Below are 16,100 nucleotides of genomic sequence, written 5' to 3' on the forward strand. Positions count from 1 at the left end.
GTTGCATGTTTAAGAATCGCAATTTTGCGGTATATGTCTGTAACGCCCTACCTACCAAAACTTGTATGCATTTTAATGCAAACATTTACAAGGCAGGGGTCAGAATTCACTTTAACGGTTCCCAATTAAAGTTCGTAGGGCGTGATAACTCCCGATTTTGAGATCGATGTGGAAATATATGTAAATTTTAAGTCATTTATACATTGTACGTTTTACATCATACCATGCTTGTTTTAGGACATTTTGAAGAGGCACAGACACAGACAGACCAGAGTCTGGATTTTAACCCACAACCTCTGAACTGTTAGTTTTATGTGCTAAACATAGTCCCAGCATTGATAAAATGTCTGCCCCCATGTCGGGCAGCCACTTACTGGAAACACTAGTGTATTGAAAGATTTTCTGCACTATTCATATAATAAAAATGAGATTCTGTGTTTTTTCAATTCATTAAAAAAGATTCTTTCCACTGGGAGGCAAATAGTAAAGCTATTGTCTGTCCCTTTATATCAAGGCTTTGGCCGATTTACCACGGCAGTTTCCCATTAAAGGTATACAAATAGGCCAAGATTGTGTTTTTAAATAGATGTCCCATATTTTTTGTATGGGTCAGCTCATGGCCTAAATGAGAAAGATGTATTGCCAAACATTGAAATAAACTAATCAGAGCGAACACAACATAGTTTTTAGGGGGGGGTTATTTGTTGGTTTGTTGGGGGGGGTTCCAACATATTTATTAAGGCTGGGAAACAGAAAATTTCTAACAGCAATTAATCACCTGAGGTCCTTGCATTTTGTCACGATGAATGAAAGTGTAACACACAATCTATAAGTGATGTTATGGCTCCTTCCCCCTCCTTCCTGGCCCACTCTGGGCACGTTATTCATGTGTGCGTGTTTTTATTGGATTCCAGGTTTGGACACAGGTGAAGGCAATCTCCACGAAACCGCATTCAATAGACCCCTTGGACACTTTTTCATACCTTTTGGTCTCACCAATGCCCCCGCGGTTTTCCAGAACATACTGTAGTTAATGATGTCCTTGGGGACATGATTAACAGATTTGTGGTAGTACATCTGGAAGACATAGTGATGTTCTTGTGCAACCCCTTCGTGCACGAAAATCATGTCAGTCAGGTTTTCCCATATGCAACTACAGCCGGATTGTGGCCCCTCTTACAGCTCTCACCTCTACCGCTACACTGTTCCGCTGGTCCGACGCTGCCAACTCTGCCTTCAGCGACCTCGTGAGCCATTTCACCTCGCTCCAGTACTGGTCCATCCCAACCAATCGCTGCAACTCATTGTGGAGGTCGACTCTTCAGAGATAGACGTAGGCACCGTGTCCCAAAGATGGCAAGATGCACCCCTGTGCCTTTGTCTCACACAGGTTCTCTCCCACGGAGAGCAACTATAGCATCGATAAAAAATACTTCTTAGCAGTCAATTTTGCTATGGAAGAATGGCGCCACTATCTGAAGGGGACACAACAGCCCTTCATTGTGCTCACAGACCATAAAACCCTGTAATATCTCAAGTAGGTCAAAAGACTTAATCCACGACAAACCAGGTGGGCCAAAGTGTTTCTGCCTCTTTAATTTCAATTTGTCGTATATGTCAGGATCCATGAACACCAAGACTGACAACCTTTCCAGCCAATTCCTGGACAACGAACCCCCGGAGGAACCTGCGCCAACATTTCCGAAGACCTAATTCTTTGCCTCAATGGGTTAGGAAATCGACAAAAAGTTGAATGAAGCCAATGGTGAGCATCCAGACTCTCGGGAGGGTCGTCGAGATGACCTCTCTGTCCCAGAGTCCCTCCGTTCACAGATGTAGGAGTGGGCTCATTCACCCTACCTGTCCTGTCACCTCGGCAACAGAAGGACGCTGGCTGTGCTGTGCCAAAGGTTCTGGTGGCCTTCCATGCATGAAGACCTTAGATCGTTTATGAAGGCATGTACCTTTTGTCCTCGTAGCAAAACTTCCAATGAGCCCAACTGTGGACTCCTCCGTCCATAACCCATTATGAGCCGCACTTGATCCCACAGAGCTCTAGACTTTTTCACCGGTCTCCCTCCTTCCAAAGGTAACACTGTGATTCTTACCGTGGTTGACAGGTACTCCAAAACAGCATATCTCATCCCCTTTCACAACCTCCCTTAAGCCAAAGAAACCGCAGACCTGCTCACCGATCATGTCCTCTGTTTACACAGGACCACCTTGCAGGTCTGGAGGGCTTTCTTCACGGCTCTTGGTATCAGAGTGAGACTTTCCTCATCACCAGCAGCATACTTAAGCCAAGTGTGATTGCACCAACCAACAGCGCGAAGCAGCCCTCCACGTTGCCACCGGCATGTTTGACTTTTTGCTAAATGTTCTTATCAAATGCTGTATTTTTACACTATACGAAATTGGCTACACACTATTCAAATACTTAACTTTTTTTGTCATCAGTCCACAGAAAGTTTCTCTGAAGGTCTAAAAGATAATCAAGATGGTTCTTGGATGATGTGAGACAACCTTTTACGTTTTTGTGTTGTGTGTTTTGTAACCCTTAAATTTCTCCCAGGGCTGCTCCAAAGTATAACAGTGTGTGTTTCTTTTGGTTGACCCTTGAAAACATGACTTGAACTGTTCGTAGGTAAAGCTGGTTTCTTTTTTCTTTTCCTTTTCAAAAATAAAACCAAAAACAAGAATGAAAAACTTTCACAAGCGTCTTTGTGTATCTGAAAAGCGCTCTAGAAATAAAATGTATTATTATTATTATTATTAAAAACTGATTTTTTTTTTTTTAAATTTGAAATCTAAAAAAAATAATATAGCACTTTTAAGTAAACTCTTTCTCCAAAGATAATGGCTCTGATTTTGGTTTACCGGAGTCCTAATGCCTTCAAAATGTTTTTTTTTTTGTTTTGTTTTTTAAAGAATGAGAGACTCCAGTCTTTTCCTCATGTGTTCTTCAAACTTTTTTTATCATTGGATGGGGGTGAGTTTATTTTTGCAATCTTGAAGCCAATTTTACTTTGTAAGAATAATACTATTCAGGTATTTCTTGATTTAACCAATCCGGTGGCAATAAGAAATGTGAAATCTAACCAAGAAATCCCAAAATTGTGAAAAGTCATAGTTAACTCATGTTTTTAAAACAGGGGCAAGTACATTATCACATAGGGACAACAAGGTTTGAATTTCCTAATAACAAAACAAACCCAAATAATTTAGAAACAGCGCTGTATTTACTTTGGCTCTCTTTGTGAGATAATAAATTTTGAATGGCAGACTAAACATTTAAATGCAATAAATATAATAAAAAATCTGAACTAATGTGATGGGGGGTTTTTCCACAGCACTCGTACTACTGTATCTGTTTTAGGGTCAATTCAATAACTTGACTAAAATGTGCTAAATACAAAAACTGAACATAAACCATCTTCTTGTGCAGATGATCTGTACAGTAAATATAGATTTACACATTTCATATTGTAGAAAGATACTTACTGTCCAGTTGTGGATTTTCCCCAAACCTTCTCAGTTCCTGTGGTTTCATTCTGCATTAGACGCTTGCTAAATCCTAGCCCCATTCGATCATAGGTACAAACCTGCAAAGTATACAGAGAATACATGAATGAGCAGATTTTTCTGTGGTTTTTAAAATTAGCACATTGAATTCCACCAAGTATATTACAGATAAATAGCATTGGGAATAGGGATGGGAATTGATAGGATTTTTACGATTCCGATTCCATTATCGATATTGCTTAACGATTCGATTCTTTATCGATTCTCTTATCGATTCTAATTTGGGGAAAAAGAACAAACGTTTTGATTGGCATCGAGTTTAATCAGAAGTCACAACCTTACAAACTCACAACGAGGTCAAAAGAGGCCCAAGGCCTCAATATTACCTGTGGCAATAAGTGGCAAATGCACAAGAATGTGTAACATTTTACTGAAACATTTTTCTAATAGAAATAAAAAATATGAAAATGAATGAATGAATATTGGCATATAGGTAGTTGTTCTGCCGTTGGCAATATGTGTTAAAGCAGGGGTCCCCAAACTTTTTCCTGTGAGGGCCACATAACTTTTAAATGATGAGGGGCCGGGGTCAGTTTGAACAGAACACAGAAAAAGTGTGACCATTGCAGGAGTGCCGAAATGTGAAAAATTACTGCTTTTCAGAAAGCTGCGATCATTCGTGTCTTCTTCTTTTACAGAACAAAAGTAAATAAAATAAAAATAAAATAAAATAAAAATTATATATATATACATATAATAAAATAAATATAATAATATAATAATAATAATAATAACACTATAACTACTACCCGCGGGCCGTAGTTTGAGGACCTCTGTTAAAGTGTATTATTTACCAGTATACTGAAATGCATTAGTTTTTATGGCGCTTTCACGCTCAAGGGCGCCCTTGCGCTTCCTCACGCGAAGAAGAACGCGTTCACGTGAAGAAGAGCGCGCTTACACGCGAAGAAGAAATGCTGCATCCAAGCGAGTGAGCGAGTTAGTGAGAGAGGGGAAACACTGCTACAAGCCTACGTTATTTTTTAATGTTTGTAAAATATCTACAGAGGCAACGCCTGTATGTATCGTCTTTTGTGTTGTTGTTGTGTGCTTCCACTCGCGATCGGACACTTAAATCCAGTTGTGTAGTAGTTTGAACGATGTGCTAATGCTAGTGAACGCATGCTAACCGTTTAGCTGTATTAGCAGCTAATCATCGCTGATTTACGTTGATGCAAACCTGTTTGTTATTGGGGACGAAATTGATTTGTTTCATTTCTATTTTTAGTTTCACTCTTCAAGTGATGGTTGAATAAAGTCAGCAAATTATACCAACGTCTTCTGTATCCTCATTTGGGAGTTTAGCTAGCTATATAGCCAGGACTAAGCCTTAGCGTCTCTGTGAGGATAGTGCAGTCTTATTCCCTCCCAATGCAGTTATCTCCACCTTCCCTCCCGATGCAGTTATCTCCACCTTGCAAGACTGCAAGTCATTTTGTTGTAATTTTTCCTCGTGAAGTAAAGACACACTTTCGAGCGTTTGAACCTACGTGCTGTCATTGTTATGTTTACGGCTGCAATGCTCGTGCTAAACCATCGTAACCTTTCATTTTCACCCTCTTTCCTGAAGTGTAGCCAAACTTTGGAGCGGGTGGTTTTGGCACCATGCTAGTTTGATGCGTCTGGACAACAAGACACGTCACAACGCAATATGCGTCTTTAGGAATCGTTAAAGGGATCGTTCAGGCTTTTTCATTGTGATGTCGAGGCCTCGAAACACAAGGAACCGGTTCTGAATTGGAATCGGATTTCGATTCCCATCCCTAATTGGGAAGACTGTCAGTGTCCATTTTCTACTGCAATGAGCTATTTGGAGCACAGACAATGTAAGAGAGTCACAACAATGATAGCTAAGATTAAACAGCTCCTTCTTTAGAAATATCATAATCTATTAAATCAAACCTATCCTAACATTGCCATTCAATTAAAAAAAAAAAACTTTCAGTGATAAAAAGGTATCTGAAAAACAAGTACACAACAAAAAAGTAAATCTACTGTCAGGGTGTGAGCCCATTATTTAAATGACTGTTATACCATTTACAAATACATTTGACATGAATTTACCATACTGCAATAATTCCTCACCTTTGTCAGTGTGGCAACACTCTCTTGGACATTAAACCAAATGTCTGAGGACATTCCCGTTGGTGAATCTAGTATAACTGAAAAAAAGAAAATTAAAAAAAGAAAATAGAAAAAGGCGTGGTAATTAGTCCAATGAAAACAAGGCTTTCACGTGCACATTTATGCCATGAAGTGGTGTTTTTAGCATGATTTACCAACTGGTTTTCCTTCCCCTTTACATAACAGATGCATCCTTTGACCCAGGCCAACATCTATAATCTGACCATCTAGGTAAAATCACAAAGCAAAGAGAATAATTTTTACGAAAACATTTAATGTAGAGATTTTGATAGTTGAATTTTTATTCAATGTACACTTGAAAGAAGAAAATGTTTGGATTTTTAAAACCTTTTGGCAGGAGCATTTGTCCTTCTCTTTGCAGTGAAGCATAGTTGAGGAATGGAGGGATGATGATGATTAAAAGCAAACATTTTCCAATGTTCATGAGCACAGAGGTGTGACAAAAACGACTTTTAAAGTCAGCTTTGCTGTATTGTCCTCCTTCTGCTTCCTGGATTTTGGAGAGAAAATAGATTCAGTGTTAAATCAAATTTTCATGATCTGTTCCTAAATACCGGTACATGAAATATTTTTGAAGAAAACGTGCAATGACTGAAAACAGTTTTAGAGCGTTTTCACATTAGGAAAGTCCATAGTTCGCTTTCTTTGGTCCACACCAAAACACATTTGGTCCAGACTTTTTTGATGCGGTTCCTTTTCACATTGCAATTAATGGCGTTATATAGCTGCCTCTATTCTGAGCGTGCAGAAATTGAGTGAGAGCAGGAGGGGTGTTTTCTGTACTCAAAATTCATTATTGCATGTATTAATAAAAAAATATATATATATATAAAAAAAAAACATGAAAAGTAACACCAGTTACATTGAAACTGAAAGTAACTAATTACTCTTACATTCAGGTAACTAAGTTACTAACTCAATTACTTTTTGGGAGAAGTAAGTTGTAACTGTAATTAATTACTTTTTTAAAGTAAGATTAACAACACTGACCGTAACTCAATGATATTTTCATAATTTACCATGGGCCAACAAAAAGTGGGCCGCAGTTGGCTCACGAGCCGTACTTTGGACACCACTGATGTAATGGATGCGCTTTCCATCACATTTTTGGTGTACAAACTAGCAGCAAAACGATAGAAAAAGGTCTGGGATTTTTTTGTCTTTTTTAAATTTTGAGTTTTAAGTTATCTTATATATATTTGATGTTTATGCTTATTTAAGATCCCCATTAGCAGAAGCAGCGCACCGCTTCAGCTACTCTTCTTGGGGTCGTATCTTATCACACACTTACAGAACAAAGAGTCAAATTTACGGACACAAGGAGTCATATAGAACTACAATAACAACTATGAGGATTCATTTATCATAGTACTCTTTGAGTAGCTTCTTAAATTCATAACCACTTTTTTGAGTTTCCAGTGAGGTAGCTGTGTGTATTTCTACAGAAAGGCAGCTTTTGTTAAAACAGAGACGGTGTTGGAATAATATTTAGAAAGTTCGTTATTGTATACAATCATCTGTTTTTCACCAACAGCCAAGAGAGCTGTTTATGCATCTTTGCTACACTACTTCCAGAAGAACATTTTAGAGCCAGTCGTGCACCAACTGTACTTTTTTTTTTTTTTTTTTTTTTTTTTTAAACATTTGTTAAAGAAGTGTTTAACCAGTAACCCCAATGTGACAGAACTAAACTCTGGACAACACGTGAGATTATATATTTAGGTAAGAATTCTGGACATCTTCTAATAACTCATGAAATATCTGAAATATCTTCTAATTATCTGATGGTCCCACAACAAACCCCAACAGCTTCAACTTCTCTGTTTGTGTTATAGCAACAGTATTTATAGTAGGAGTGGGAACCTCTTGGTACCTCACGATACGATACGAATTGCGATACAAAGCTCACGATAACGATGATCTGACGATATAGCGATACAACCATTTTTGATACATTGGTCAGGAAATCATTCTAGGATATTCTACAAAAAACTAACAGAAAAACAAGCTTCTGCTGTGAATTGGAAGGAGTTTATCACTAGTAGACGTCCAATCCATTTGAACTGGGAGGGTGGCAGCGAATGAACATTCGTTCATTCGCTGCCATCCCTCCCACTTCAAACGGATTGAACGTCTATGGCTGTCAGTGGCAGCCAATGCCAGGCAATGAGTAGTTTTGGGCCATTTAAGGTCATTTACCTGTTCATTTTCAGTTACTTCCTGTTGATTTTGGGGTATTTTATGGGTCACTTGATGTTTATTGTGCGTTACAGAACAGGAAGTGACCTGGGAATCACCTAAATAGGCAGTGACTCGTATGCAACAGGAAATGACCTGTAAATGCCCTAAAATAAAAAGCAAGTGACCTGTAAATGCCCCGAAAATCAGATCGAATGACTGTGAATTCTCTGGTTTTGAATGAACAAAGGTTCCCAGTCTAAATAGATTGGGCGTCGAACACCGACAATGGCAGATTTTTTTTTTTTTTTTTTTTTTTTAATTGACACCTTTTAAAAACGATATCTCGATTATTGACAGGAGCATATCGATAACCTTTTGGGATACAAAGTATCACGATTTATCACCATTTCGATATTTTGTCACACCCCTAATTTATAGTGTTGTTGAGCTGAAAATTTGCACTTCATGAGTAGTTAGTACCAATCACAATACTTGTAGGTTTTTTTAAGATTAATTTATTGCTTTCAACTCAGTTAACACTTAAAAGCTCTTGCTCTAGTTTTGCTTTTACTTCATGGATTGACTTGATCTGATATTGGTATACTCTCTCGGGAAAAATATTGCTCTGAGGAGTGCAGTTTTTGTTTTTTGTTTTGTTTTTTTAAACAAACAGAATAATAATTGTCTTTAAATCTCTGAAGTATTAGAAAAATATGCATATTCTGGTAACAATTTAATACATGATGATGATGAAAAAGAAATAAATAATATTGAATTCAAAATTGATATGTTAAAAGGTTTTCGATGTACCAGGGTTTTAAAAGAAGCCCGCTTCTCTGTAAATTTAACAGGAAATTGTGATTTCGTAAGAAATTGCATGTGAAAAGTGATTGAGCCAGATGCCAAGAGCTGGAGCAAGCTTCAAAATAATCTAAGAATATTTTTATTCATTTTGGATGAATATTCATGGCCCAGATTGACCTCAATGTGTATATTGTAAATCTCTTTATTTCATACCTCGTTATGTTTGACTGAAGAACCACTGATAACCATTGGTGCTATGTACAAAAGTTTGATTTAACAACACACCAACGATTTTAAAAAGCCACACACTTGCTTTGAAATTAAACTTAACACACGCTTCATACATTATTGTTAACTGATGTTTAGTTCTCCACAAATTTTTTGATCAATTGGAGATTCTGCGTTACATTACCTTTTTAGTAGCACTGGGTTTGTTGTCAGGTCTTTTCTTCATTTTGAATAAAGTTCTTTAAATCTTATCAATGTAGCAGCAGACACAGAACTGTATTTAAATTTGATAGACTGAAGAAAATGAATTGAACAGCACTTCCTGGTTGTGCTACAGAAGCCGGCGAAGGACAAACACCCACGTGAACGAGATTATTTGTTGTTGAAGCATAAAATACACATAAAGTGTGAGGATACGTCGAACCTACTATTGACAGATATGACATGGTTGATCGTAGTTGCTCTAAATACTTTCTCTAATTTAATAATTTTTTAACCTATCAATTAGAATAATAGAGTTAATAGTATAGTATCCTGCATCTCTCACCTTGCCTCATCACCACTATTTTCATGAATCACTCCTTATATGTTATTTGGTGAGTTGCTGCCGCTTTAGAAAACAGGAGTGTAGTATGTACATTCCTCTTTTGGCCTGCGGGTGCCGCTATATTCCACCAACTTAAACTGCAGGACCTCGGCGCTTGAATATGCAGGAGCCTACAATTATTGACCTTATTATGTATTGTTTGAAAATCTTTAATTTTTTACAAGGGTTTACCAATAAGTACTGCAAAAATAGAAAATGTCCTCCTCCTCTTTAAATAACCATGAAGATAATGACAAATTGAAATTGTTTGTTTTTAACACATTGTTGATTCCATGGAGGAATTATATTTACACTCTGATGAGGTTTAATTTGTTTGTTTGAATTCGTTTTGGTTTTTTACACCCTGCGTAGATGCACTGTACGTCAGGCTGAAAGGTCTGAGTGGAGAGTGCTGCTCTTGGGCTGGTGGGTCAGCAAAAGTGCCTTGCTCAATCGCACTTCGTCAGTATCCAGAAAACAGACTAGCCTCTCTCCAGCAATGAGTGGCCATTTTCACATGTGTCCACATTGTGCACTCAACGGGTGGGACCTGAACAGCGGCCCTCTGGCTCCAGCCCAAGTCCATGCAGATGCGGTACCGCCGCCCCATGATGGCTTGTCTCAAAGCATCCAGTCAAACTGCCCTCATGCATTTATAGTGACCAAGACAGCTGTTCCAAGAGAGGTCTCTCCAAATCATCATTCTAAGAATGCATAGATACAGTATGTACAGCAATGCACTGATTCACATAGATATCACATTGTTATGGTATGTGTCTTTTAGATTGTCCGTGCTTCATTTTTGCATATTTGGGAACCAGGAAGACTTTAACAATGATGAGTTTTCAGAATAGATTCATGTTTTTTATAGTGCATGACATATACTGGTATGAATCAAAGTGCTACCAATGTCCTTTATTTGTCCTGACTTTAATATTTACCAAATTGATGTCAAAAGCTAAACTATTTCATGCATCCATCCTTTTCTTCTCATTCATTCATCCACAGTATTGCACTCACTCAAAGCCGTGCCTCAACAATAAACCTAATTTAGCAGGTATGCATATTATTAATTAATTACAGTCATTATTCTGGATAGAAATAATCAATACCAGGCAGTGAATGAAACTTCATCAGGCCAGTTCAATTCAGTTTAGTTTCAGTTTAAGTTTATTGTCCCCTAAGAAGGGGAAACTTGTCTTACAGCAGGTAAGCATACAGATAACAGATAACACAACAACTCATACACATACAATAAAATAACAGACTACAAATTTAAAATGCTATAGACAGTTTTGCATCTAAGTGCAAGAATTGTGCAAATTTAGCAACCAAATTGCACTGTGTAAGAAGGAGTTCTTTGTCCTATTTAACTTAAAACAAGGGACTCTGAATCTTCTGCCTGAAGGGAAGACCTCAAATGAGCAATGAAGGGGATGATGTACACAATTCAGTATGTGTTTTGCCTTCCTCATGACCTGCCTCTCATAAATATATGTTAAGGAGATTTGTGTTTCCTGTGCCAGCAGTTTATTATACAGTACTACTGTATGTGGGTTGTTAAATTCCATCAAACATTTAGACCTGAACTAGATTGCATTTTTAGGGTACATATTATTATGTTATCTCTTTAATATTGTTTCTGTGTATTGTCATCTTCCACTGAAAAGCAAACAGGAACATATTGTTCTTAAATAAACATGAAATTTACATGTACCTTAGCATGAATTGAAAAAGACCAGAATATTATTAGCATTTCATGGTTTTGTAATTTTTTTCTATTCTGATTAGGTGACATTTAAAAAAGAAAAAAATGAAAGAGAAAAGAAAAGGACAGTTATTCTTTCTTCAGGCTACGTATGTGTAACATGCCCACATATGGTGCACACATAGCAAAGAGGCATCCTTTTAGTTCCAGGACACCTTGACACCATCTTTGCCATTTATGCCATGTCTGGAGGCAGCAGTCATTTTTAAGGTGCTGCTTCTGCCCCTCCAGTCATGACATTCAGCAAAGTCTTACACAATACATTTCATCCTTGGTTACAGGGCACCTCTTGTGAGCATTCATTATTGATTTGGACAGTTAAAAAAAACTGAAAACAAACAAAACACACAAAAGGAGACTGGGTGAAAATGATTTGATATTCCTCACATGCTACAGTTCTGTCCTGACCTGTTTATGCTTCCAAAGAAACATCGATCACTTTTGCTTTTCTGAATCTTATAAAATCAAACAGATCATTTTAGAAACAATTGAAATCATTATTACTACATTAGATGTTTTTCTGCAATTAACAGTTGGAGCAGGTTAAAAAATAAAAATAAAAAACTAGATTAGATTATACGGCAATGAAGGTTAGCATCTCAATATAATATTTTAGGGATGCCTTCTCCTTTCAACAATAATAGGCACAAGCTATTGTCAAGAACAATAAGTTATTTTTAGATATACAGTTTATAATATCTTCTACATTTATGGACTGTTTGGGTGAGCCTAGGGGTGTTACAAAAGAAGAGGCATTGCAGACTTTTACCCTCACTCTCCAGGCTCCATGGCCATGCTCATTGATTTGAGCCTCACACTGTTGAGGTCCAACATAAATCAATACACTAACAAGTCTTCATTTATACATAAGACATCTGATTTCCAACTCAGTGGGCATGGACTCCTACTATTGTCTCAGTGGCTAAGCATGCATTTTCTACATTTGGCCTTGAGCTTCTTTTGCAATTCATATGGCACATACACTACAACAAACTCATTGTAAGTAACATATGGATACAGTGCATGTACTATTTTTTAAATTTTGCTTCCTTGAAAATGTCCATTTTAACTTCATGTCCAAGGTTGTATTCACTTAAAGCTGAACATTTAAGGTCATTCGAAAGTGTTTTTTTTCTCTTAATTAGACCTGTACTTTTGTTTTGATGTGGTTTGTAGACTGTAAAATTAGTTATTGTAAAATTAATGAATATGGTTATATATTTATGAATATAAAAAGAGGTCATTTAAAATGAGTGATTACCTTTTTCGTTTTTCTTAATCTGACATACTAAATACAATAGTACCTCTACTTACAAAATTAATTGGTTCTGGAAGTGGTTTCTTAAACTGAACTATTCCGTAATTACAGACGCATTTTAGCGTCTTCCAGGCAACCTATTGGCTGTTAGCCGGGACTAATTATAATTTTTATGTTATATTATTATATTAACATATCACCACCAAGTTGCATGAGATGGGTGTGCATTGCACACAAAAAAACACTTTGTAAGTAGTAGGTGGTTAACTTATTGGCTGCTATTGATGGCGATGGGAGATGCTGCCAGCCTACACAGTTCAAATAGATTAGATGTGTACTAGCGACAAACTAATTTAAATACACATACAGTATGAAGGATGAGAAGAGCCAAATGAATGAACATCTGTCTTCGTCAATGGCACTGAAAGAGTTGAGGAGAAAAAATAGAAGTGTTCACAGTGAGATTTTCTTATTAATTTGTTTTGGGCGCATGGCATTCAGTCCAGTTTTAGAGTCCACCCCAACAAGTGCACTGGCACAGCAAGGACACGGGCTTGTATGATAAGACGCTCTTAGAAGGGAAGCAGCCCGAACCGCAAGTTAAAAACATGTAACTCGAACATGGTCAAACATAAAATTAAGTCGTGGATCTTAAAAGTGTTCCTGTACAATTGCTGCTCATCCATCATACCACTATAAAGAACGTGCACCGTTAGTATGATGTGGTTTGTCTCATAGACAACATATCTAGATGTTTAAAATGTGTTTTATCAAATGGCCCTGAAATAAAATGGTCGACGAGCGACGACACCCATCCCCATTGCCTCCATATAGTCTGCAAGAATAATGGGTAACTAAGGGGCCCAGTTTACTGGTGTAAAGTGGGTGTGGTTAGGCAAGGGGAGGGTCAAACAGAAAGTTAAGTTGATAATAAGTAAGTTGTAATAGAGCATGGACATAACTATCAGTTGACGGGGCTCGGGGCCGATCCGTAGGGGGCCTATTTTTAAAAACTTACAATCAAAATATTTTCAGAACCAAAGCCTCTAGCGACCTAAAACCAAAACAGGCACCTCCCTTAGGCATATATGAGTCTTAATGAGCAGCAACATAAAAAAATTCAAAGTCATTCCCTTATGAAATCCCGATTATTTTTTTATATACAAGTATAACAAAACTTAAAACGGCTATAAAATTATTAAATTTTAGGCTAGATGCTCAAAAATCCCCAAATGCAGAGATAGTCACCTATATTTTCAGGATTGATAGCAATATTTAACACATCATATACGTTTTTGCTCAAAATACCAACTTTTTAAAAAATTTTCAACAGCCAATATCACTTAATTTTCACATCAGAAACTTATACTTGAAACATTTATCTTAAGACCGCTCAACATTGTCTGTCTAAATAAATTAATTAAATATGACTGAAAAACTTCTTAGTCAGGGAATAACAAAAATAAATAAAAATGGGGCCTTCCTTCAGATGAAACACTACTGCTTTTGTCCAGAAGCACAACCAGACTCAACAGAAAATGAAAGCTCCTTTAGGCTGCTTTAAGGCCACATAAATAAAATAAAAATGACAATTGGGGAGAAGGGAGTAAAACTCGGGTCACTACATTTCTAATAGTTTAAGGAGAAAACACATACAGGAGGACACTTCTTTCTAAGCAGCTTCCTACTCGAGTTTTGCAGGTTAGCAAATTCACACAGTTTAATGTTAAGCTAACTTCGGTCGGATTTTCAGCAGCAACATTTGTGGTGTGTTCCCCTCCTCCACATCATTGATGTCTTTTTACATTGCTTACAATGGCTGCTGGTGCTGTTGGCTGAAAAAAGAACTTCTAATACACCTCCTCTTTGAAGGTTGTGGAGGAGGCGGCATGTAGTCAACATGTTGTATAAGTAATCAACCAATCAACCATGCGTTTGAGGGGAATAAATGGACTGGCACATTTAGCAAGTGAAAAGGGGTAAATGTAAGTCTGAACATAATGAAAACAATTCACTTAATAATAGTAGGGTCAATTCTATCCTGATATGGGATATGGGAATACAAATGACCAATATAACTGAAGTCATTATGTAATGCAAATAAAGTTGCTTAAAAATTGGTGGGGACAATTTGATCAGCCTAAAAAGTTGGTAGTGTTATGTCCCTAGCGTCCCTATGCAAACCTACGCCCTACGCTAGGGGTCCCCAAACTTTTTCCTGTGAGGGCCACATAACTTTTCCCTTCTCTGATGAGGGTCCGGGGTCAGTTTGTAACAGAAAAGGTGTGACGATTGCAGGAGTGCCAAAATGTAAAGATTTATTGTTTTTCAGAAAGCCACAATCAAATAACCCTTTCTGGATTCTTCACGGAACAAAAGTAAAAAAAAAAAAAAAAATATATATATATATATATATATATATATATATATATATATATATATATATATATATATATATATATATATATATATATATATATATATATATATATATATATATATATATATATATATATATATATATATAAATAATGTAATAATAAATAATAATAACACTATTTATTAAATTGATAATAACCAAATAACCCTCTCTGGGTTCTTCACGGAAAAAAGCGAGGACATAAATAATACTATTGAAAAAGAAAAAAAAAAAAAAGAAAAACATTTTTTTTTTTTTTTTTTTTCAATTTTTTTTTGTTCAGGGGGCTACACCAAATGTGGAGGCGGGCCGTATCAGCCCCTGGGCCGTAGTTTGGGGACCCCTGCCCTACGCCCTTGCCTTAGCAGCAGCATTAAAACATTAACAACATCAGCAAGAATTGTCTTCATCCCAATTCAATTGTTACTGTAAATCATGATATTAAAATGTCTTGTTTTTCTATTGAATATGTGTCCTGTTTATGATAGGGTCGTTTATTTGTTTTGTCATGATCCAAGCCAATACCATGTCATACCATCAAAATAATCTGTCATCATGATTTATATTGGAGGTTGCACTAGAAACAGCTCCAATACATTAATTTAGTTAAGGTAACTATGCTGGTGAGGGTGTTTTGGGTCTTGCAACAGACATCCTTGCCCAGGTGACCCGGCCAGGGTGAAATGAAATCGGTACACTGAAGTAATTTAAGCCCATATTTTATGACGTTTCTCTTTAATTTAGTACATACAGGGGATTCTTTATTTTTCTCTTAATTTTTTTGTACAGTGAACACTTTATTTATTTATTTATTTATTTATTTATTCTTTCATTTATTTAATTATAAGCTGATAATCAATAACCCTTTGAAATTCAGGATTTCTTCATTCAGGCAGTCCTACCCAGGATTGCCCAGCACATATAAATTGACACAATAAAAACAAGCCATATTTGATACAAAAACAATTTAGGGAAAAAAAACGCACGCACTCACACAGTGAGTGTAGAGGGTTTGTCCGGTGGCATTTATGTCTTTCTACCAGTATATTAGTCAACGGGATGCCAAATTTTGCTTCCCCCTTTTCGTTGCCGGGACCCTCTTTTGGTATGGTCCGCTTCTCCCCCATCC

General features: G+C 36.9%; 1 protein-coding gene across 2 annotated transcripts in view; it reads right to left on the bottom strand.

Moving 5' to 3' along the window:
• si:dkey-122a22.2 (uncharacterized) overlaps positions 1-9,266 on the bottom strand; it is a 70,485-nt gene extending 61,219 nt beyond the window's left edge. For both annotated transcript variants that reach the window (XR_009062985.1, XM_057834214.1), the window contains exons 1-5: positions 9,125-9,266; positions 6,055-6,217; positions 5,862-5,933; positions 5,668-5,744; positions 3,502-3,602 (exon numbers count right to left, since the gene is read on the bottom strand). Coding sequence is in view for 1 of the 2 variants with exons in the window: in XM_057834214.1 (XP_057690197.1) it covers positions 3,502-3,602; positions 5,668-5,744; positions 5,862-5,933; positions 6,055-6,217; positions 9,125-9,166 (455 nt within the window). In the remaining variant the exon portion in view is untranslated. The remainder of the gene's footprint in view (positions 1-3,501; positions 3,603-5,667; positions 5,745-5,861; positions 5,934-6,054; positions 6,218-9,124) is intronic.
• Between the last annotated feature and the right edge of the window lie 6,834 nt (positions 9,267-16,100).

This window comes from Corythoichthys intestinalis, chromosome 4 (genome assembly GCF_030265065.1).
Source record: "Corythoichthys intestinalis isolate RoL2023-P3 chromosome 4, ASM3026506v1, whole genome shotgun sequence".
Classification (NCBI taxonomy): Eukaryota; Metazoa; Chordata; class Actinopteri; order Syngnathiformes; family Syngnathidae; genus Corythoichthys; species Corythoichthys intestinalis.